Source organism: Macaca fascicularis, chromosome 19, assembly GCF_037993035.2.
Source record: "Macaca fascicularis isolate 582-1 chromosome 19, T2T-MFA8v1.1".
Lineage (NCBI taxonomy): Eukaryota > Metazoa > Chordata > Mammalia > Primates > Cercopithecidae > Macaca > Macaca fascicularis.
The window spans coordinates 15,021,590-15,046,071 of NC_088393.1; the positions used below are offsets into that span (position 1 = coordinate 15,021,590).

The 24,482-nt window shown below is 48.9% G+C and overlaps 1 protein-coding gene across 6 annotated transcripts; it reads left to right on the forward strand.

Annotated features, from left to right (window-relative positions):
• The first annotated feature begins 542 nt into the window (after positions 1–542).
• CLEC17A (C-type lectin domain containing 17A) lies at positions 543–23,010 on the forward strand. 6 transcript variants are annotated; one of them, XM_045379765.3, is made up of 13 exons: positions 543–662; positions 816–890; positions 6,517–6,594; positions 8,687–8,719; positions 8,802–8,852; positions 8,929–8,970; positions 9,442–9,483; positions 12,882–13,019; positions 13,105–13,167; positions 15,789–15,884; positions 16,100–16,251; positions 20,956–21,065; positions 22,079–23,010. In XM_045379765.3, exons 1-13 carry the CDS (start codon positions 620–622, stop codon positions 22,209–22,211), a joined length of 1,056 nt encoding a protein of 351 aa, XP_045235700.2. In that variant the 5' UTR covers positions 543–619; the 3' UTR covers positions 22,212–23,010. The 6 variants fall into 6 exon arrangements, 5 of the variants coding, with proteins under 5 accessions (XP_045235700.2, XP_065392374.1, XP_073882252.1 ...); XM_065536302.2 differs by lacking the exon at positions 6,517–6,594; XR_012428463.1 differs by lacking the exons at positions 16,100–16,251; positions 20,956–21,065; positions 22,079–23,010 and having other exon boundaries at positions 13,110–13,167; positions 15,789–15,845.
• Positions 23,011–24,482: the final 1,472 nt, after the last annotated feature.

The window sequence follows — 24,482 nt, forward strand, 5'->3', positions numbered from 1 at the left end:
GATCCACCGTTTCAGCCTCCTAAAGTGTTGGGATTACAGGCGTGAGCCACCTCACCCAGCCAGAAATGGATTAGTTTATATGGATTATTTTATTTTTTTGAAATGGAGTTTCATTCTTGTTGCCCAGGCTGGAGTGCAATGATGTGATCTCGGCTCACTGTAACCTCTACCTCCCGGGTTCAAGCGATTCTCCTGCCTCAGCCTCCTGAGTAGCTGGGATTACAGGCACCTGCCACCATGCCTGGCTAATTTTTGTATTTTTAGTAGAGATGGGGTTTCACCATCTTGGCCAAGCTGGTGTCAAACTCCTGGCCTTAAGTGATCCACCCACCTCAGTCTCCAAAGGTGCTGGGCTTCCAGGCATGAGCCACCACGCCAGGCCAGTTGTCATTGTTCCTTATGTGCATGAATCCAAAGTGGGGAGAAAGGCTCTGTGTGTGTGTATGTGTTTGGGTGAGCACGTGTGATGTCTGAGGGCTTCTCGTCAAGATGAATTTGCATGTATTTGACTTTGAAAGGAAAAGGGAACTGAGAGAGCCCCCAGATGCCTGAGTAGGAGAGACAGGGGACAGAGGTTGCCAAGCCCTGGCTGCCACTTGTCAGGTTCCTTGTGTTAGACATGCATAATCTGTATGCCGTCACTGGGTACCCGGACCCACCAGGTAAGGCCCCGGCCAGGCTGGGGCTGGGGCCCAGGTGTGGTCAGGACCCAGGGTACAGAATCCCCACCATGGGGCAGCTGAGGCAGAGACCAGGGCTTGAGGGATGAAGGGAGGAGGGAATGGCTGGGTGCTGACTTGCTTTTCCCCTGGAAGGGACCATGGAGGAGGAGGAGGATGATGACTATGAGAACTCAGCGCCTCCCTACAAGGACCTTCCTCCCAAGCCAGGTAAGAGGACTTTTTGGAGCATGACCTGGGGGAATGCAGAGAAAAGGGTCTCCAGGGGGCATTGGCTGGGCATTGTAGATATACAGTCTCCTCTGTACCCAGCCCATGCCGGGCACTGTGGAACCCACACCCTGCCCAGGAGGACCTGTCAGTCTGATGGCGGAGGCAGGTTTGGGCACAGTCTTGGTGAGCAGGGCTGAGAGAGGAAGGGTCAGGAGACTGGCCAAATCCTTGAGGGATGGAGGGCTCAATTAGAGGAAAGGATTTTGGGGTGGGACTTGAGGGATGAGTAGACATTTCTTTTTTTTTTTTTTTTTTTTGAGACGGAGTCTCGCTCTGTTGCCCAGGCTGGAGTGCAGTGGCCAGATCTCAGCTCACTGCAAGCTCCACCCCCGGGTTCACGCCATTCTCCTGGCTCAGCCTCCCGAGTAGCTGGGACTACAGGCGCCCGCCACCTCGCCCGGCTAGTTTTTTGTATTTTTTAGTAGAGACGGGGTTTCACCGTGTTAGCCAGGATGGTCTCGATCTCCTGACCTCGTGATCTGCCCGTCTCGGCCTCCCAAAGTGCTGGGATTACAGGCTTGAGCCACCGCGCCCGGCCTAGACATTTCTTAAGAAGAGAAGTCCAGGAGAGAAATGTTGGGGGCAAAGTCCCTGAGTCACAAAAACTGGTGCTTGAGAAACTGGGAGTGGACTGTGGGCTCCCAATCTCCTCACCTTTCCACCCAAAGCCCAGATTTTATTTAGACTTGGATCTCAAACCCAAGGCATGGCACAGGGTTCAACAAGAGTCTAAGTGGTTGTAAAAGTGGAGGTTTGGGCCAGCCGCAGTGGTGTGCGTCTGTAGTCTCGATACTTTGGGAGGCCAAGGCAGGAAGATCATTTGAGGACAGGAGTTTGAGACCAGCTGGGGCAACATAGAAAGACCCTGTCTCTGCCAAAAAAAAAAAAAAAAAAAAAGTAGAGGTTTGGGCCGTGTGTGGTGGCACACATCTGTAGTCTCAGCTACTTGGGAGGCTGAGTCAGGAGGATGGCTTGAGCCCAGGAGTTCTGGGCTATTGTGAACTATGTGATCGGGCATCTGCACTAAGTTTGGCATCAATATGGTGACGTTTTGGGAGGAAGGGACCACCAGGTTGCCTAAGGTGACTGAGGAGGGGTTTCCAGGTTGGAAATGGAGCAGCTGGACACTCCTGAGCTGATCAGTAGTGCAACTGCTCCTGTGAGTAGCCGCTGCACTCCAGCTTGGGCAGCATAGCGAGACGCCACTTCTAAAAAAAGAAAAGAAAATGAAACTGGAGGTTGTTGATGTTTTCCTGGGTTTACTGCCACCAGGGACCCTGAGGCCATGAGGGATCCCAGGGGCCCAAAACACAAAATCCCTGAGATACGCTGATGGTCTGGTCCAGGTGACCTTAGACAGGGGCCATTCTGTGAGGGCTAAGGCTGTATATCCCTCATCTCTGGGTCCAGAGTGGGGCCACCTGGGAGGTCCAGAAATATGATGGGACTTGCATGAGGTAGGAGGTGAACTGGGCTGTGTTGTTTCACTGCCTCATCTCCAATTTATGGTCCTAATGTGACCCTCAAGCCCTGGGTCTACATATATGACCAACCAATCCCATTCCCTTCTTCAGGGCCATGTCTCCTCCAAAAGCACAGTCCTGTCCTCACCTCCACATGCAACCTCACATCCACTCTCCAATCCATCTTCATCACCCTCTCTACTGCAGCCCAGCCTCGACTCCTTCCCCATTCCCAAACCTGGCAAGGATTCTGTTCATCATTCTAACCACATCATGACCTTACCCACATCCACCCCTGTCCCCAACCCATTTTCCATCCCATCCCACCCCATCCCAACTCCAATTCTAACCCAAACCCCACCTCATCTTCATCCCCGTCCTCAAACTCAACTGTGTTTTTGTGTTTTGAAATCCCCTCCATCCCCTTCCATCCCTTCTCCTTTCAATCAAACCCTCAAAGAGACACACAGAGAACTGTCAATTGTCAGCGCATTCGTTTTTATGAGAGGAAACCAGAGAATTAAAAAAAAATTTTTTTTGAGACAGGGTCTTGCTTGTCACCCAGGCTGCCCTGCAGTGGTGCAATCATAGCTCACTGCAGCCTTGAGCTCTTGGGTCCAAGCAATCCTCCTACTACAACCTCCCGAGTAGCTGGGGTTACAGGCATGAGTCACTCTCTGTAAAGCCTCATGTGAAGCTCAGGGTCTGCATATATGGCTCATATGACTCTCAGGTGCTGTAAGTTCTGCAGAGATGACTGTGATAGTCAAGATGGGTTCTCCATGACCCTTACATTCTCGTATTCATGCCCTTGTGTAGTCTCTTCCCACAATGACTCAGAGCTGGTCCGTGTGATAAACAGAATACTGTATAGCGGAGACCATCCTTTACGAGTTGTGAGGCTAGATCATAGAAGCATGGTGGCTTCTATCTTTACCTCTGCCATGTTCTGAAGATGCCCAGTCATCCCTTTGGAGAGGCTCACATGGCAAGGAACTGAGGCCTCCCACCAACAGCCATGTGAGTGCATCATCTTAGAAGCAGATCTTCTAGCCCCAGTCAAGCCTGCAGATAGATGACTTGCAGTCCCAGGCAACATCTTGACTACAATCACACAAGAGAGCTCAAGCTAGAACTACCCAGCTAAGCTGCTCTCAGATTCCTGAACCACAGAAACTGTGAGATAATAAATGCTTATGGTTGTTTAAAGTCACTACGTTTTGGGGTAATTGTTTATGCAGCCATAGATAACTGACCCAGTGCCCTGCTGGCACTTCACCCTGGAATGTGGGGGAATACTTAGCACCTATCCCCTTAACATCTTGTTACAAATGTTACCACTTCTAGGAGGTACTTCCTGACTACCCCTCTATGTTAGCTTTTATCCTATCCCATTGCTCCGTTTTATTAGGTTTAGAGCAATAATACTTAGTCTATATAAAAACATATTTTAATGTTTCTTAATTTCTTTACAATTATTATTATTTTTGAGACAGAGTTTCACTCTTGCCGCCCAGGCCGGAGCGCAATGGTGCAATCTCGGCTCATCGTAACCTCCGCCACCCAGGTTCAAGTGATTCTTCTGACTCAGTCTCCCTGGCAGCGGGGATTATAGGCATGCGCCACCGTGCCCTGATAATTTTGTATTTTTAGAAAAGATGAGGTTTCTCCATGTTGGTCAGGCTGGTCTCGAACTCCTGACCTCAGGTGATCTGCCTGCCTCGGCCTCCCAAAGTGCTGAGATTACAGGCGTGAGCTACTGCGCCCAGCCTCTTTTCTTTTCTTTTTTCTTTCTTTTTTTTTTTTTAAGAGTGGGATCTGGCCGGGCGCGGTGGCTCAAGCCTGTAATCCCAGCACTTTGGGAGGCTGAGACGGGCGGATCACGAGGTCAGGAGATCGAGACCATCCTGGCTAACACGGTGAAACCCCGTCTCTACTAAAAAATACAAAAAACTAGCCGGGCGAGGTGGCGGGCGCCTGTAGTCCCAGCTACTCGGGAGGCTGAGGCAGGAGAATGGTGTAAACCCGGGAGGCGGAGCTTGCAGTGAGCCGAGATCGCGCCACTGCACTCCAGCCTGGGTGACAGAGCCAGACTCCGTCTCAAAAAAAAAAAAAAAAAAAAAAAAAAAGAGTGGGATCTCCCTCTGTTGCCCAGGCTGGAGTGTAGTAGTACAACCATGGCTCACTGCTGCGTAAACCTCCTGAGCTCAAGCAATCCTCCCACCTCAGCCTCCTGATAGCTGGGACTACAGGTGTGCACCACCATGCCTGGATGGTTTTTTCTACTTTTTTTTTTTTTTTTTTTTTTTTTAACAGAGATAGGGTCTTGCTATGTTGCTCAAGCTGGTCTTGAACTCCTGGCCTCAAGCAATCCTCCTGCCTTGCCTCCCAAAGTGCTGGGATTATGGGCATGAGCCACTGGGCCCAGCTGATTTCTATGTTTCTTTACTAGTTTATTGCATCTCTGGTCTAGATTGAAGGAAGAAGCTTATCCATCTCTTCCACACAGGGCTTGGTGCTCTGTAGGGGAGCTCAACTGGCAGTGGGGAGGGGGGAGGCGGGTGGCTGTTGTCATTGCTCCTTCTCCTCCTTCTCCTTCTCCTCCTCCTCCTCCTCCTCCTCCTTCTCCTCCTCCTTTTCCTTCTTCTCTTCCTCCTCCTCTTCCTCTTCCCCCTCCTCTTCTTCCTCCTTCTCCCCCTCCTCCTCTTCCTCTTCCTCCTCCTCTTCCTCCTTCTCCTCCTCCTTTTCCTTCTTCTTCTCTCCTTCTCCTCCTCCTCCTCTTCCTCTTCCCCTCCTCTTCTTCCTCCTTCTCCTCCTCCTCCTTCTCCTTCTTCTCTCCTTCTCCTTCTCCCCCTCTTCCTCTTCCTCCTCCTCTTCCTCTTCCTCCTCCTCTTCCTCCTTCTCCTCCTCCTTTTCCTTCTTCTTCTCTCCTTCTCCTTCTCCTCCTCCTTCTCTTCCTCCTTCTCCTCCTCCTTCTCCTTCTCCTCCTCCTCCTCTTCCTCTTCCCCCTCCTCTTCTTCCTCCTTCTCCTCCTCCTCCTCTTCCTCCTTCTCCTCCTCCTCTTCCTCCTTCTCCTCCTCCTTCTCCTTCTCCTCCTCCTCCTCCTCTTCCTCTTCCCCCTCCTCTTCTTCCTCCTTCTCCTCCTCCTCCTTTTCCTTCTTCTCTCCTTCTCCTTCTTCTCCCCCTCCTCCTCCTCTTCCTCTTCCTCCTCCTCTTCCTCCTCCTCCTCCTCCTCCTTTTGCTTCTTTTCTCCTTCTCCGTCTCCTTCTCCTTCTTCTTCTTCTTCAATAGAATCTCACTCTGTCGCCCAGGCTGGAGTGCAGTGGCACTATCTCGGCTCACTGCAAGGGGGGTTATTGTCATTGTTTCTTCTTCCTCTCTCTTTTTTTTGAGACAGAATCTCACTCTGTCACTCAGGCTGGAGTGCAGTGGTGCAATCTCAGCTCACTGCAACCTCTGCCTCCTGGGTTCAAGTGATTCACCTGCCTCAGCCTCACAAGTAGCTGGGATTACAGGCGTGCACCACCACGCCAGGCTAGTTTTTGTATTTTTGGTAGAGACGCGGTTTCGCCACGTTGGTTGCCCAGGCTTATCTTGAACTCCCAACCTCAGGCGACCTGCCCGCCTCAGCCTCCCAAAGTGCTGGGATTACAGATGTGAGCCACCACACCTGGCCCATTGTTTCTTCTGTGTGTGAATCCAAACTCTGGAGACAGGGGTGTGTGTGTATGTGTGTGTGTGTGTGTGTGTGTGTGTGTGTGTGAGGTCTGGGGGCTTCTCCCAAGACGGATTTGCGTGTACTTGACTTTGAAAGGAGAGGGAAACAGACAGATGCCTTAGACACCTGAATAGGAGGGACAAGACCTGGCTGCCACTTGTCATGTTCTTAGTGTTAGCTGTAGCCATGTACAACCTGCATACTATCGCTGGGTGTCTGGACCCACCAGGTAAGGCCCTGGCCGGGCTGGGGCTGGGTCTCAGGTGTGGTCAGGACCCAGGGTACAGAATTCCCATCATGGGGCAGCTGAGGCAGAGACCAGGGCTTGAGGGATGAAGGGAGGAGGGAATGACTGGGCTCTAACTTGCCGTTCCCCTGGAAGGAACTATGGAGGAGGAGGAGGAGGATGATGACTATGAGAACTCAACGCCTCCCTACAAGGATCTTCCTCCCAAGCCAGGTAAGAGGACTTTTTGGAGTGTCACGTGGGGGAATACAGGGAACAGGGTCTTCAGGGGGCATTGGCTGGGCATTGTAGACACACAGTCAGTCTCCTCTCTACCCAGCCCATGCCGGACACCGTGGAACCCACACCCTGCCAGGAGGATCTACTAGTCTGATGGGGGAGGCAGTTTTGGACACAGCCTTGTTGAGCATTGCTGAGAAAGGAGGGGTCAGGAGACTGGCAAAATCCTTGGGGGATTGAGGACTCAACTAGAGGAAGGGACTTTGGGGTGGGACTTGAGGGATGAGTGGACATTTCTTTTTTTTTTTTTTGAGATGGAGTTTCACTCTGTCGCCCAGGCTGGAGTTCAGTGGCACAATATCCGCTCACTGAAACCTTGCCTCCTGGGTTCAAGCGATTCTTCTGCCTCAGTCTCCCGATTAGCTGAGATTACAGGTGCCCCGCCACCATGCACGCCTAATTTTTGTATTTTTAGTAGAGACGGGGTTTCACCATATTGGTCAGGCTGGCCTTGAACTCCTGACCTCAGGTGATCCGCCCATCTCGGCATCCCAAAGTGCTGGGATTACAGGCATGAGCCACCGAGCCCTGCCGAGTAGACATTTCTGAAGTAGAGAAGCACAGGAAAGAAGTCCCTGAGTCATAAAAGCTGGTGCTTGAGAAACTGCGAGTGGACTGTGGGATCCTCAATCTCCTCTCATTACCACTCAAAGCCCAGGGCTTTATTAGTCTTGGATCTCAATAAACCCAAGGCATAGCCCAGGGTTCAGCAAGAGTCTGATCAGATGTAAAAGTGGAGGTTTGGGCTGGTTGCAGTGGTATGTGTCTGTAATCCCACTGCTTTGGGAGGCCAAGGTGGGAGGATCACTTGGCTATGAGTTCACTGGAGGCCAGGAGTTCCAGACCAGCCTGGGCAATAGATAGCAAGACGCCCATCTCTACCAAAGAAAAAAGAAAGAGAAAAGTGGAGGTTTGGGCCAGGAGGAGTGGCTCATGCTTGTAATTCTAGCACTTTGGGAAGCCAAGGTGGGAGGATCAATGTAGCCCCAGAAAAGAGACCATCCCAGGTAACACAGTGAAACCCCCAGCTATATGAAAACATTTTTTTTTTTTTTTCAAATTAAAAAATTAGCCAGTTGTGGGATGTGTGCCTGTTGTCCCAGCTTCTCAGGAGGCCGAGGTGATAGGACTGCTAGAGCCCAGGAGTTCAAGGGTGCAGTGAGCTATGATGGCACCACTGCACTCTGGTCTGGGTGACAGAGCAAGGCACTGTCTTTAAATATATATATATATATATATATGGCTGGGCACGGTGGCTCACGCCTGTAATCCCAGCACTTTGGGAGGCTGAGGTGGGTGGATCACTTGAGGTCAGGAGTTCGAGACCAGCCTGGCCAACATGGAGGAACCCCGTCTCTATTAAAAATATAAAAGTTAGCTGGCTGTGGTAGCATATGCCTGTAATCCCAGCTACTTGGGGGGCTGAGGCACAACTGCTTGAACCCAGGGAGCAGAGGTTGCAGTGAGATGAGATCACGCCACTGCACTCCAGTCTGGGCAACAGAGCAAGCAAGACTCTATCTCAAGGGAAAAAAAAAAAATGGCCAGGCGTGGTGGCTCACGCTTATAATGCCAGCACTTTGGGAGGCCGAAGCGAGCAGATCATGAGGTCAGATAGAGACCATCCTGGCTAACACGGTGAAACCCCATCTCTACTAAACGTACAAAAAATTAGGCGGGCGCCTGTAGTCCCACTACTTGGGAGGCTGAGGCAGGAGAATGGCATGAACCTGGGAAGCGGAGCTTGCAGTGAGCTGAGATTGTGCCACTGCACTCCAGCCTGGGAGACAGAGCAAGACTCCGTCTGGAAAAAAAAAAAAATATGGAGACACCAAGCAATCCAGGTTGGTTGGTCATCCTAGCTTAATCCTATCTCCATCCCTAATCCCAATTCCATTCTCATGTCCCACCCCATCTCCAACCCAATCTCCAACCCTACACTGCAGTCCTAACCCTGTTTCCATCACTTCCTTTTGACTCATTCCCATCCTCAGCCGAGCCCTCACGCTGAGCTTCTCTTCTCCAGGTTCAAGTGCTCCACCAAGACCTCCAAGAGCAGGTGAGTTGGGGCTGGGAGTGTAGGAGACCCAGAGCTGGCTTTGCCCTGCTCTGGGCCTCGGCAACCATTCCTCCCTCCTCAGAAAAGGAAACAGAGAAACCCCCACTTCCTTGCAAGCCCCGGAACATGACAGGTGAGAGCTGAGGGCTGGCGTTTTCCTGCTCACCTGGCTGAAGCCCGTCTTGAAATGACTTTCTCATCTCTTCTAGGACTGGACCTCATCTCTGTCACCTGTCCACCTCCTCAACCGGGTGAGCAGTGGGAAGACCCTTTAAGATGCTTAAGAGGGGATACCTGGATGTTTCCTTTCAATTCCCCAATTTTTATTTATTTATTTATTTTGAGACAGAGTCTTGCTTTGTCATCCAGACTGGAGTGCAGTGGCGCGATCCTGGCCCACTGCAACCTCTGCCTCCTGGGTTCAAGTGATTCTCTTGCTTCAATCTCCCGAGTAGCTGAGACTACAGACACGAACCACCTGACTAAGTTTTGTATGTTTAGTAGAGACAGGGTTTTGCCATGTTATCCAGGCTGGTCTTGAACTCCTGACCTCAGGTGATCCACCCGCCACGGCCTCCCAAACTGCTGGAATTACAGGCATGAGCCACTGCCCCCAGCCAGCCCCCTAAACTCTCACCAGAGAACAAAGCAGAGGTTGTTGATCTTGGAAGACAGAGTCTTTCGGCATCTTCTGAATAAACCTCTCTCCCCCTTTCTCCCAGCTGTGAATCTTGAGCCTTCTCCATTGCAGCCATCCCTGGCCGGTAAGTTATTATCCCCTGCAAGTGTCCTCACATTTCCCCTCTGACAGTGGCTAGTGTATCTGATTGAGACCTATGACTCTACAGTGAGACCCTGAGTCAGAGGAACTTCTCCTTTAAGAAGTTGCTCCCTCAGGACCTGCTGCACTGTTCTGAGTTACTCTAGTGGGCACTGCTCTAAGTGAGAAAGCCATTCCTTGACATCAGAGTTTGCAAACATGTTTTCTTTTTTGTCCTTCTGAGGACCAGAGTTATGTGGTTGTTTTGTTTTTGATAATGATGATGGTACTTATGGTTCTGTTGGTGATTGTGATGGAAGGATGAAGAAGGAGATGATGGAAAGGAAGAGGATGGTTGGTGGTAGTAACGATGGTAGAGGTAGTGATGGCATTGTTGGGTGCTCATGGTGATGGTAGAGATACTAATGATGGTGGTGATGGTGGAGATGGTGACGGTGTTGTTGGTATTGATGATGGTAATGATGGTGGAGACAGTGATATGGTGGTGATGGGGGGTAGAGGTAGTGATGATGTTGTTGGTGATGGTGGTGGTGATGATGAAGGCAGTGATGGTGTTAGTGGGATGGTGATGGTGATAGTGGTGGTAGTGATGGTGTTGGTGGTGATGGTGTTGGTGATGATGGTAGAAGTAAGTGATGGTATTGTTGACAATGACAATGTTGTTGGTGATGATGATGGTGATGGTGAAGGCAGTGATTGTGTTGGTAATGACAGTGCTGTTGGTAGTGATGATGGTGGTAATGGTGGAGGTGGTGATGGTGCTGTTAATATTGATAATGGTAGTGAGATAGTGTTAGGGTGGTGATGGTGGGTGGAGGTAGTGATGGTGTTGTTGGTACTGATGGTGGTGATGGTGGAGGTAGTGATGATGTTGGTAGTGATGATGGTGGTGATGGTGGAGGTAGTGATGATGTTGGTAGTGATGATGGTGGTGATGGTGGAGGTAGTGATGATGTTGGTAGTGATGATGGTGGTGATGGTGGAAATAGTGATGATGTTGGTAGTGATGATGGTGGTGATGGCAGAGGTAGTGATGATGTTGGTCATGATGATGGTGGTGACGATGGAGGTGGTGATGGTGTTGTTGGTAGTGATGATAGTGGTGACGGTGGAGGTAGTGATGGTGTTGTTGGTAGTGATGATAGTGGTGATGGTGGAGGTAGTGATGGTGTTGTTGGTAGTGATGATGGTGGTGACGGTGGAGGTAGTGATGGTGTTGTTGGTAGTGATGATGGTGGTGACGGTGGAGGTAGTGATGGTGTTGTTGGTAGTGATGATGGTGGTGACGGTGGAGGTAGTGATGGTGTTGTTGGTAGTGATGATGGTGGTGATGGTGGAGGTAGTGATGATATTATTGGTAGTGATGATGGTGGTGACAGTAGAGGTAGTGATGATGTTGGTAATGATGATGGTGGTGATGGTGGAGGTAGTGATGTTGGTAGTGATGATGGTGGTGATGGTGGAGGTAGTGATGATGTTGGTAGTGATGATGGTGGTGATGGTGGAGGTAGTGATGGTGCTGTTGATAGTGATGATGGTGGTGATGGCGGAGGTAGTGATCATGCTGTTGGTAGTGATGGTGGTGATGGTGGAGGTAGTGATGTTGTTGATAGTGATGATGGTGGTGATGGTGGAGATAGTGATGGTGCTGTTGGTAGTGATGATGGTGGTGATGGCGGAGGTAGTGATCATGCTGTTGGTAGTGATGGTGGTGATGGTGGAGGTAGTGATGTTGTTGATAGTGATGATGGTGGTGATGGTGGTGGTGATGGTGGAGGTAGTGATGATGGTGGTGATGGTGGAGGTAGTGATGTTGTTGGTAGTGATGATGGTGGTGATGGTGGAGGTAGTGATGGTGCTGTTGATAGTGATGATGGTGGTGATGGCGGAGGTAGTGATCATGCTGTTGGTAGTGATGGTGGTGATGGTGGAGGTAGTGATGTTGTTGATAGTGATGATGGTGGTGATGGTGGAGATAGTGATGGTGCTGTTGGTAGTGATGATGGTGGTGATGGCGGAGGTAGTGATCATGCTGTTGGTAGTGATGGTGGTGATGGTGGAGGTAGTGACGATGTTGGTAGTGATGATGGTGGTGATGGTGGAGATAGTGATGTTGTTGATAGTGATGATGGTGGTGATGGTGGAGACAGTGATGGTGCTGTCGGTAGTGATGATGGTGGTGATGGCGGAGGTAGTGATCATGCTGTTGGTAGTGATGGTGGTGATGGTGGAGATAGTGATGTTGTTGATAGTGATGATGGTGGTGATGGTGGAGGTAGTGATGGTGCTGTTGGTAGTGATGATGGTGGTGATGGCGGAGGTAGTGATCATGCTGTTGGTAGTGATGGTGGTGATGGTGGAGGTAGTGACGATGTTGGTAGTGATGATCGTGGTGATGGTAGAGATAGTGATGGTGTTGTTGGTAGTGATGATGGTGGTGCTGACAGTGGTGTTGGTAGAGATGATGGTGGTAGTGGAGGTGGTGATGGTGTTGTTGGGAGTGACGATGGTGGCGGTGGTGGAGGTAGTGATGGTGTCAGTGATGACCATGTTCAAAAAAAAAGAAGCTGCTCCTTTCCGAGTCTAGGCCAAATCTCCAGAAGCTCAGGTGTCTGCTTGCATGCGATATGGGCAATGTTCTCTGCTCTAGAAGCCGTGGTCCACAAGCGCCCCTGACCCAGGAGCAACCTGGGCAAGGGCTTCTGGAGAGTCGAAGATGATGCATCGTAGATATGAAGAACAAAGCTGTGTCCAAGTCATGCCTAACCTCACCAAACCTCACTTTACTCACTTGCAAAATGGAGACGATACTTATAACCTACATCATAAGGATGAGACTCCAATAAGATAAGAAGGATGTAGGTTGGGCACAGTGGCTTACGCCTGTAATCCCGGCACTTTGGGAGGCTGAAACAGGGAGGATCTCTTGATGCCAGGAGTTCAAGACCAGCCTGGGCAACATGGCGAGATCCCCATCTCTACAAAAAAATAAAATAAATTAGCTGGGCCTTATGGTACACACCTATAGACCCAGCTACTTGACAGGCTGAGGTGGGAGGATTGCTTGAGCCCAGGGGTTAGAGGTTGCAGTGAGCTATAACTGCGCCACTGCCCTCCAGCCTGGATGACAGAGTGAAACCTTGTTTCAAGAAGGAAAAAGAGAAGGATGCAACATGATGCTTAGCGCACAGTAAATGCATCAAAAAGATCCTGAGCCTCCCCAGGGTTTACTCTCCCTAACCCTCTCTTGCTGACCTTGTCTGCTGAAACAGTCATGACTACAGAATTCTGCCCCCTGCTCTTGGAGAAAGACTTAGGAGTCTCTTCCTCACTCTCTGAAGCCCCAGTATTAGTTTCTTTGTCCCCATGCCCACTCCCCAGCAACTCCAGCGCCCTGGCTCAATCAGACATCTGAAGGTCCTGGCTGCTGCCAGAAGAGGTGCATGATGTACCTGTGTCTGCCGGTGGTGATTTCCCTGATCCTGGGCTGCGTGGGTCTCACCGTGACCCTGATTAAATGTGAGTAGGGCCATGATGGGACATGGGGAGAGATTGAGGAGGGAGCACAGGAGGACCTGGGCTCAATGTGGACTCGTCTTCATAGACCAGGAGTTGATGGAAGAACTGAGAATGTTAAGCTTTCAGCAGATGACGTGGCGAGCAAATAGTGAGTACTTTCAGTCATTCCTTCATGCCACTCCTATTGAGCCCTAACCCAATCCTCAGATCCAACTCCAAAATCCAACCTCATCCCCATCTTTGCTGGGCACTGTGCTAGGTACCAGGGGGATAAAATGGTAAACATGTCAGACACAGTCCCTGTCCCTGTGAAGTGTGCATGTGTATATGTGTCTAGACCTCCACCATCCAATATGGTGGCTACAAACCACATGTGGCTGTTGAACACTTGAAATGTGGCCAGTCCAAATGGAGATGTGCTCTAAGTATAAAATACACACTGGGCCAGGGGCAGTGGCACATGCCTGTAATCCTAGCACTTTTGGAGGCTGAGGCAGGAGGATTGCTTGAGGCTGGAAGTTCAAGACCAGCCTGGGCAATACAGCAAGACCCCATCTCTAAAAAAAATTAGCAGGGTGTGGTGGTGTGTGGTGTGTGCTTGTCATCCCAGCTGCTCAAGAGGCTGAAGTGGGAGCATCTCTTGAATCAGGGAGTTTGAGGTTGATCATGAGCCGTGATCGCACTCAAGAGATCCTCCTGCCTCAGCCTCTTGAGTAGCTGGGACACAGGCGCGTGCCATCACACCCGGCTGATTTTTAATTTTTTTTTTTTTCTAAAGAAGAGGTTTCACTATGTTGACTAAGCTGGTTTCAAACTCCTGACCTCAAGTGTTTCTCCTGCCTCAGCCTCCTGAAGTGTTCTGGCCTAAAACCTGTGTTTCCGTTTTATCCAACTGAAGGACCAGCTACTGAGCTAGCGAGTATTGAAAAAGGGAAGAGTTCGTGGGGGGAGTAGTGATAATACACACATTAATTCCAGAAGAATCTTCTGACCTGGCATGGCTTTCATCATGACTGCTGAAGTCTGAATATTTCTCCATTCCACACTGCCTCACCCTATGCTTCATAACAAGCAAGCTCAAATCCCATCAATGGCTTCTCATTGTCCAGAGTCCAAGGTGAAACCTTTAGACTGGCATTCAAGGATCCACATACTAGGTTGGGCACAGTGGCTCATGTCTGTAATCCTAGCACTTTGGATGGCTAACTTTTCTTTCTTTCTTTCTTTCTTTCTTTCTTTCTTTCTTTCTTTCTTTCTTTCTTTCTTTCTTTCTTTCTTTCTTTCTTTCTTTCTTTCTTCTTTTCTTCCTTTCTTCCTTTCTTCCTTTCTTCCTTTCTTCCTTTCTTCCTTTCTTTCCTTTCTTTCCTTTCTTTCCTTCCTTTCCCTCCTTCCTTCCTTCTTTCCTTCCTTCCATCCATCCATCCTTCCTTCCTTCCTTCCTTCCTTCCTTCCTCCCTCCCTCCCTCCCTCTCTCCCTTCCTTCTTTCCTTCCTTCCTTCCTTGTTACTTTCTTGCACTCTTGCTTTCTTTCTCTCTTTCTTTCTTTCTTTTGACAGAGTTTTGCTCTTGTTACCCAGGATGGAGTACAGCGATGCGATCTCGGCTCACTTCAACCTCCCCCTCCCAGGTCCAAGTGATTCTCCTGCCTCAGCCTCCTGAGTAGCTCAGATTATAGGCATTTGCCACCACTCCCGGCTAATCTTTTGTACTTTTAGTAGAGATGGGGTTTCACCCTGTTGGCTAGGCTGGTCTCAAACTCCTGGCCTCAGGTGATCCATCTGCGTCAGCCTCCCAAAGTTCTGGGATTATGGGTATGAGCCACTGCACCCGGCCTAGCAAGACCCTGTTTCTATAAAAAATTTTAAAAAAATTAGCCAGTCATGATGTCGTGTACCTGTAGTACTAGCTACTCAGGAGGCTGAGGTGGGAGGATCACTTGAGCCCAAGATGTCGAGGCTGCAGTGAACCACGATTGCATCACTGCACTCCAGCCTGTGGGATAGAACAGGACTCTGTCTAAAAAAAATAAAATAAAGGATCCAGGCATCCGAGCTCATTCTACTTTGATCTCAAGCTTTTCTGAGTTTTCCCTTCACTCTTACAGGCTTTGCCAGGTTACCACAACATACTTGCCTCTGTATCTTTGCTCTTTTTTTTTGAGACGAAGTCTGGCTCTGTCGCTCAGGCTGGAGCACAGTGTTGTGATCTCGGCTCACTGCAACCTCTGCCTTTGGTGTTCAAGTGATTCTCCTGCCTCAGCCTCCTGAGTAGCTGGGATTACAGGCATGCACCACCATGCCTGGCTAATTTTTGTATTTTTAGTAGAGACGGGGTTTTACCATGTTGGCCAGGCTGGTCTTGAACTCTTGACCTCAAATGATCTGCCCACCTCGGCCTCCCGAAGTGCTGAGATTACAGGTGTGAGCTGCCGCGGGCAGCCTGCATCTTTGCTTTTAAGATAGTCCCTGCCTAATATGCCTCTTCCTCACCTCACAGTTATCGAATAACTTTCTTCCTTTAAAACCCACTTCCTCCAGGGTGCCCACCACCCCTTCTCTTCCCCACGTCCCCGGGATTGATCCCTCCTCTGAGCCATTCTCGGATTCTGAGCACTGTACATGTGGTTTTTGGGCGCAAGCATGACCCACTGGAATGTGGACATAGTGGGGAGAGCAACCCTTGCTTCTCTCTCCGATGTGTCTGCAGTATGTGGTGGATGGGTAGGATGGGTTTTGAGTCTCTAACCCTCAGGCCTATCCCTTCTGATAGTGACTGGCATGTCAGGGCTAGCTGGCCTGAAGCATGACATTGACCGTGTAAGAGCTGACACCAACCAGTCCTTGGTGGAACTTCGGGGCTTATTAGGTGAGTGAGACTTGGGGAATTGCCCAGGGATGGGGGGCATGGCAGAGCTGGCACATTATATCACTCCATTGTGAAGTGATTCTCAGTGCAATCTATGCGAATGGTGTCTCCCTGCTGGAGTTGAGCAGTGTACAGCCTGCACAACTGTACATGGCATACTATGTACATGGCTCAGGTTCTGGGGCCATCCTGACAGCATTCTTTCTGGTTCCCAGGCTGCCGCCGAGTTACCTGTCCGGAAGGCTGGCTGCCCTTTGAGGGCAAGTGTTATTACTTCTCCCCAATCACCAAGTCATGGGATGAAGCTCGGATATTCTGCCAGGAGAATTACTCTCACTTGGTCATCATCAATAGCTTTGCTGAGCACGTGAGTTGTTCCCACTGAACCTTTGAGAACATTCAGGGACAGCCCGCTTCTCTTCCAGGGTGCACACATCCCTCCCTTCCCCGGATGGCAAGAAATTAGAATTACTTTTCAGTTACTAAAACTTTAACCGCAAGCTCTCCCTAAGATAGTATCATGCAGAGGTTAAGAAGACATGCTTTGTTTTTTGAGTTCGAATTCTGATTGTGTTGATTTCACCTCTGTAGGTTTCAAGTTTCAGTTTTATCTCTAACATGAAAATACAATAATGAATATCTGTTAGGTAGCACTTTGTGTGTTTCAGGTTGTATTCCAAATACTTTACATCTTACATTCATTAACACGTGCAATCCTCAGGACAACCTATAAATTAGTATGTCAGTCAGAAGAGGTTCTTTCTTTCTTTTTTTTTTTTTTTTTGAGATGGAGTCTCACTCTGTCACCCAGGCTGGAGTGCAGTGGCACAATCTTGGCTCACTGCAACCTCCGCCTCCTGGGTTCAAGTGATTCTCGTGCGTCAGCCTCCTGAGTAGCTGGGATTGCAGGTGTGTGCCACCACGCCTGGCTAACTTTTGTATTATTAGTAGAGATGGGGTTTCTCCATGTTGGCCAGGTTGATCTTGAACTCCTGACCTCAGGTGATCCACCCGCCTCGGCCTCCCAAAGTACTGGGATTACAGGCATGAGCCACTGTGCCCGGCCAAAACAGGGCTTTTGAAGAAATTAAATTAGGTAATGTAAATGAGGCAGGTACAAATCATATTCCCTAACTCAGTTTCACAAGAAATACAACTAAATTTCCTTTAAATTACTCATTTTAGTTTCTCTCTTGAGTTTTCATTCTACTAGACTGGTGTACATTTACTCTCAGTCAATTGGGGTCCGCCATTTTACTTCTAAATGGGGACAGCTTTTATGGGGTCAAGGTGGAGGGAAGCACACATCGGGTCTTTATTGTCTTTACTCCAAACTGATATCTACTGGGACATCTACAGACTGAATGATCCTGGGAAGGTTATTTAACCTTTCTGTGCCTCAGTTTTCTCATCTGCAAAATGGGCATAATGATAATACTTGCTTCAATGAGTCGTGATAAGAATCCAGTGAGACAATTTGCGCAAAGTAGCATAGCTCACTTTTTTTTTGAGATGGAGTCTTGTTCTGTTGCCCAGGTTGGAGTGCAGTGGCATGATCTTGGCTCACTGCAGCCTCTACCTCCCAGGTTCAGGTGATCCTCCTGCTTTAGCCTCCCAAGTAACTGGGACTATAGTCACGTGCCACCACTCCCAACTAAGTTTTGTATTTTTTTTTTTTAGTAGAGTTAGAGTATCATCATGTTGGCCAGGCCGCTGTCTAGTTAATGATCTCAAGTGATCTGCCCCTCTTGATTGACCTCCCAAAGTGTTGGGATTATAGGCGTGAGCCACCATGCCTAGTCCATAGCTCACTTCTTAATTCATTAAGTCAACCAACATTTCCTGAGCACCTACTATGTGCTAGAGAGCATTCTACATATTGGGGATCCAGTGATGACCAAGACATATGAGTTCCCTCTTCTTCAACTGTTCTGATTTTGGTGCCTAGAAATAGCAAGGACTCTCTAAATGTTAAACAGTCTTCTGATTTTCTGGGGCTCAGTCTTTGGACCACCTAGGCTGCCCCCGAGGCATCCCACTCTTCCATCAGCAAAGCCTTTGGGCCTGGAGGTCTTTTTCTGCTGTTCTTGGGCACAAGAGATCTTTCTGCTCCTCCTATCCCATTCTGGGGTCTAAGACACTGTGAGGCCTTCTAAGCCTCCGTCTAATCTGATGGGACAGGAAGCCCTTTCCACTCTCTGATTTTCTGACACCTCCCTGGGGCTTTACCCAGGAAATAGTGCCCAGGCCCCTTCTGCTTTTTAGTCTCCAAGCCCATCTGGGGTTTTTACCATCACCTGATGCTCACCGGAAATGAGATGCCAGATTCTTCTCTCAGGGGCCTTCCATGTCTACACATTTATTATTTCCTTCCCATGGTGACCTTACCTCCCCACATTTTTTTTTTCCCTCAAAGCAGAAATTTTATTGCCCACATTCTTTGACCACAATGCTATAACGACAGAAATATTTTCTTTTACAAAAATTTCAATCACCTTAAAAATGTTTAAAGTCAGCCAGCTGCAGTGGCTCGCACTGTAATCCCAGCAGTTTGAGAGGCCGAGGTGGGCAAATCACCTGAGGTCAGGAGTTCGAGACCAGCCTGGCCAACATGGTGAAACCTGCTGTCTACTAAAAATACAAAAATGAGCTGGGTATGGTGGAGCGCGGCTGTAATCCCAGCTACTCAGGAGGCTGAGGCAGGAAAATCGCTTGAACCCGGGAGGCAGAGGGTGCAGTGAGCTGGGATCATGCCACTGCATTTCAGTCTAGGAGACAAAGCAAGACCCTGTCTCAAAAAAAAAAAAAATTTTTTTTTTTTTTTAAAGTCACTAGATAACTTTGGGTTAAAGAAGAAATCAAAACTGCAAGTAAATAAAAGCAAACATCAATTGGCATTGCCTATAGTAGAACACATGCAATAGATTATAGTCAAAAATTCTTAAAGCGCAAATAATTCCAGGATGTGGAAAGCTGGGATGAGTGTTACTCACACCCGTGTAGCACCAATAGCCAGATAAACTATAAAATCATAACTTTTCTTAACCTCATTAGCTAACTGATATCATAGGGCAGTCAAAAAGTCTAAAATGGTCCAGGCGTGGTGGCTCACGCCTGTAATCCCAGTACTTTGACCTCCCCACTTTTTTTTTTTTTTTTTTTTGAGATGGGATTTCGCGTTTTCTTGCCCAGGCTGGAGTGCACTGTCGTGATCTCGGCTCACTGCAACCTCCGCCTTCCGGTTTCAAGCAATTCTCCTGTCTCAGCCTCCCGAGTAGCAGGGATTACAGGCATGCCACCAGGCCTGGCTAATTTTTGTATTTTTAGTAGAGATGGGATTTTGCCATGTTGGCCAGGCTGGTCTCCAACTCCTGACCTCAGGTGATCCACCCGCCTCAGCCTCTCTAAGTGCTGGGATTACAGGCGTGAGCCACCGTGCCTGGCCACCTCCCCACATTTTAAGAAATCTTGGTTTGGTGGTAAGTTGGGTGAGTTAAATGTGATTTGCATACAGTAAAATGCGCAGGTCTTTGGTGTATGTTCAGTGAACTTTGACAAATGCATACGCCTGTGTAACTGTCAAACTAACCAATATTTATAATCTTTCCACCACCCTAGAAAGTTTTTTCATATCCTTTTTCTAGTTAATCCTTCCCTGCCGCCACTTGCAACCACCAGTCTAATTTCTTTCGCCATAAATTAGTTTGCCTGGAGAGGAGTTGCTTCTAACTATATTTTCTTCCCTATCTTTTATCTTTGTCATAAGTCTTTTCTTTTCTTCCAAAGGCCTGGGATTTTGATTTTTTTCGGGACAGGGTCTTGCTCTGCTGCCCAGGCTGGAGTGCAGTGGTGCATTCATAGCTCACTGCAGCCTTGAACTCTTGGGCGTAAGGGATCCTCCCACCTCAGCCTCCTGAGTAGCTGGGACTGTAGACACGCACTACCATGTATGGCTAATTTTTTACAAATTTTTGTAGAGATGGGGGTCTCAGTATGTTGCCCAGGCTAGTCTCGAACTCCTAAGCTCAAGTGATCCTCCCTCCTTGGCTAAAGTGCTGGGATTACAGGTATGAGGCAGCATGTCAAAGGCCTGAGCTTTTGAAATACCAAAACCAGGAAACCTACTTTCCATCTTCCTTCTTTCTTTTCCTGGAACAATGAACTTCTGTGCTGTTTGGATGCAGATTAAGGCTACGGAGTGGCACAAAAGTGCAAGAGAAACCAAAAAACATCAGTTACTATTGCTAAAAATGTCACTTAAATGCTATAATGCTAAATACTAAGACGTCACAGTATGAGGCCCTGCACAGTGGCTCATGCCTGTAATCTAGCTCTTTGGGTCTCTTACAGTGACCTTTGGGACATGCAGTGAGCCATGATTGCACCACTGCACTCCAGTCTAGTTGACAGAGTGAGACTTTGTCTCAAAAAAAAAAAAAAAAAAAAAAAAAAAAAAAAAAAAAAAAAAAAAATTAGGCCAGGTGTGGTGGCTCATGCTTATAATTCCAGCACTTTGGGAGGCTGAGGCAGGTGGATCAACTGAGGGCAGGAGTTTGAGATCAGCCTGGCCAACATGGCGAAACCCCATCTCTACTAAAAAATACAACAATTAGCCGGGCCTGGTGGCAGGTACCTATAATCTCAGCTACTCGGGAGGCTGAGGCAGGAGAATCTCTTGAACCCAGGAGGCAGAGGCTGCAGTGAGCTGAGATCGCACCACTGCACTCCACCCTGGGTGACAGCAAGACTCTGTCTCAAAAAAAAAAAAAAAAAAAAAAAAATCCTCACACCACCACCAGGAGATAGCTACTGTTAACCCATTTTACAGGTGAGGAAACTGAGGCACAGAGCAGTTCACAGGTTGCATGAGAAAAAGTAGCACGATTATTCCCACCACACACACTACAGTAGGAGGAAGACATCGATCCTGTTCTGCGTACCATGGGGATATGGACGGGTTGTGGGAGGTGACGTTCCCAAGCCCTAAATGTGTGGGACAGGGTAGAGGGCAGGTCCTCACCCTGAGGGTCATGCAGAGGAATGGCTGTCTGAATGGAGTTTGTATTTGCAGAATTTTGTGGCCAAGGCTCACGGCTCTCCACGGGTGCACTGGCTGGGGCTGAATGACAGGGGCCAAGAAGGGGACTGGAGGTGGCTGGATGGGTCTCCTGTGACGTTAAGGCAAGTGCTCGGGTTTCGTGGGGTCTCTCTGCTTCCTCTGTGGGCCCTGACCATGGGGAGGGGAGAAGGTGATGGAGTACATGGTTGAAGGAGTCAGGAGCTGTTTCTTTTCTTTTTCTTTGTTTTGAGATGGAGGGAGTCTTGCTCTGTCACCCAGGCTGGAGTGCAGTGGCATGGTCTCGGCTCACTACAAGCTCCACCTCCCGGGTTCAAGGAATTCTCTGCCTCAGACTCCCGAGTAGCTGGGATTACAGCTGCCCGCCACCACACTCAGCTAATTTTTGTAGTTTTAGTAGAGATGGGGTTTCACCATATTGGTCAGGCTGGTCTCGATCTCCTAACCTCAAGCGATCCACCCGCCTCGGCCTCCCAAAGCGCTGGGATTACAGGTGTGAACCACTGCACCTGGTGGAACATTGGCTGCTAAAGGCTCACAGGAGTGCCATTTCTGGAAAGCTGTTCTCAGCTGAATGGCAGCCTGCTCACCTAAGATGTTACCCAACTCCACTGGGGTCAGCTCACAACCAGTGACAGCCTAAGAGGAGCCTGGACCCCTTGTGACAAATTGGGATGACCCTGGTGCTGTTCACATCCCAGTGGTCTCTGCTGGGGTGGGGCTGAGGCTAGAGTCATCTGAGTCCACGCTCCTGCTCAATTCCTTCCCCATTCCGTCTGGCTTCCCTCACCTCTCTCCTAAGAACGTCCTTTAATAAATCCTACACGCTCGAGTTCCTGAATCAGGCCCTGCTTTAAGCAAGACCCTACATGATCTAAACAATTCTTAGAAGGTTGGGAAGGTTGGGTTGGGAGGTAGTAAAAGAAAGAGTCTTTGGAAGACAAGACAGAAACTGACCAGATTCAGAAATTGATCACAGGTGTAAACCTCCGCGCGCTGCTTAACACGGGTTTTGACAAATACGTAGCGCCAGGTATTCATCGTTACGGTATCATACAGAAGAGTTTCACCACCCCTAAAGATCCCCGTCCCTCTGCCCACTTTTTCCTCCATCCAGCTTCTGGGAGCCAGAGGAACCCAATAACATCCACAATGAGGACTGTGCTGCCATGAACAAAGATGGCACCTGGAATGATCTGTCTTGCTACAAAACTACGTATTGGATTTGCGAGCGGAAATGTTCCTGTTGAAGCCCAGACCGAGGCTGGGGGGTCCATATTCGAGCGTCCCTCACTCTTTGAGATGAGAATCTCCTGCCCTTTCGTGGACGGCCTTGCCTCTTCATGAGTGGACACAGATGTGCCCCACGCAGGATTGGCACCCTGGATGCAGCAAATTCCCAGGGATGCAAGTCAGGCTGCCTCTAGAGTGAAGACTTGGGCTTGTCCTAGTAGATGGTGAGCTGGGAGGACGCTCAGAGCTTGGTGGTGGGAGGTCTCCCAGTTCTGGGGTTGAACGGATCTTCACTAAATTCCTGATCATGACTCTTGGGAAGTGATACTAGCCCTGAAGACCCTGGGGCTGGTACTGAACCTGGGATGAAATATCCTGGCGCCTCTGAACCACAAAGAGCTGGGACTGGGCTCCTTTTTCTGCAGCCTCAAACTTCTGGGCTCAGGCCATCCTCCCATCTCAGCCTCCTGAATAGCTGGGACTATACATGTGCACCACCATGCGTGGCCAATTTTTTGTAGTGTTTAAAGAGAGGGAGTCTCACTGTGTTGCCCAGGCCAGTCTCAAACTCCTGGCCTCAATTGATCCTCCTACTTGGGCCTCCCAAATTGTTAGAATTACAGGTGTGAGCCACTGTGCCTGGCTCAAAATTATTATTATTATTATAGAGATGAGGTCTCACTCTGTTGCCCAGGCTGGTCTCAAACTCCTGGGATCAAGCAATCCTTCTGCCTTGGCCTCCCAGAGTGCTGGGATTACAGGCATGTGTCACCACACCTGGCCGATATTTTTATTTTTATTTTTACTTTCCCCATCTTTTCCTTTTTTTTTTTTTTTTTTTTTAATGAAAGCTTTGAAAGTGGTGACAGCAAAATTTCCCTTAGAACTAGACCTCTAGATCTGCCTTGCACAGAAATACATTAAATGGACTGGTCTCATGTAGTCCCCGCCATCTTTGCAAATTACAAACCTAAAAATTACAGAACATCAGCAGAGAAGGCAGGAGAGCTTCTATACTTACCCCATGTTGTCCTCTGCAGACACTGCTTCCTTCCTGGTCTCAAACAGCACAAATAACCCAGAAACTATCAAAAGTATTTTGGACCAGCAGCTTTCTCAATGTCTTGGGTAAGGTTTACACAAGCTAAGTGGCAGAATCAGACCTTTGCCAGAAGACTTGGCCCATGGAAATTCTATCCTTTTTTTTTTTTTTTTTTTTTTTTTTGAGACAGGGTCTCATTCTGCCACCCAGGCTGGAATGCAGTGGCACAATCATAGCTCACTGCATCCTCTGCCTCCTGGGCTCGAGTGATCCTCCCGCCTCAGCCTCCCAAGTAGCTGGGACTACTGGCATTCACCTTCATACCTGGCTGGTCCATGGAACTTCTAGAAAGGCATACCAGCTGAAAAGCAAGACCCCTACATCGTGTGGCCAGGCAGGCCATAACCTGGTCATATCCAAACAGGACAACGCTGGACATATCCGCCAACATGTGCCCTTGAGCTGTCTGTGGGTTGTAACATCTTTGATGATATAATTCACTTTATTTGCCGGGCACAGTGGCTCACGCCTGTAATTCCAGCACTTTGGGAGACTGAGGTGGGCAGATCACCTGAGGTCAGGAGTTCGAGACCAGCCTGGCCAACATGGTAAAACCCTGTCTCTACTAAAAATACAAAAAAATTAGCTGGGCGTCGTGGCATGTGCCTGTAATCCCAGCTACTCAGGAGGCTAAGGCACGAGAATTGCTTGAACCCAGGAGGCGGAGGTTGCAGTGAGCCGAGATCGCGCCACTGCACTCCAGCCTGGGTGACACAGCAAGACTCCATCTCACAAAAATAAATAAATAAATAAATAAATAAATAAATAAATAAATAAATAAAAATTCACTTTACTTCTGTGTGGACTTTCTTGGGCTATTAGTTCTTGCAATGTTAGTGCTTCTCAAAATGCCACTTTGTTGGGTGTTCCTTGTCTACTGTGTGTTAGTTTGCTGGGGATGCCATAACAAAGGACCATAGACTGGGTGGCTTCAGCAACAGAATGCATTTTCTCACAGTTCTGGAGGCTGGATGTCCAAGATCAAGGGGTTGGCAGGGTTAGTTTCTTCTGAGGCCTCCTGTCTTGACTTGTAGATCATCCTCTTCTCTCTGTGTCTTCACCTGGTTCTCCCTCTGTGTCTGGGTCCTAATCTCCTCCTCCTCTTCTTTTTTTTTTTTGAGACAGGGTCTCGCTCTGTCACTCAGGCTGGAATGCAGTGGCGTGATCTCAGCTCACTGCAACTTCC

Bases quoted from the DNA above. Each gene is read 5' to 3' on its own strand.
- CLEC17A (XM_074026149.1), top strand. From the start codon at position 10,324: ATGGTGTTGTTGGTACTGATGGTGGTGATGGTGGAGGTAGTGATGATG.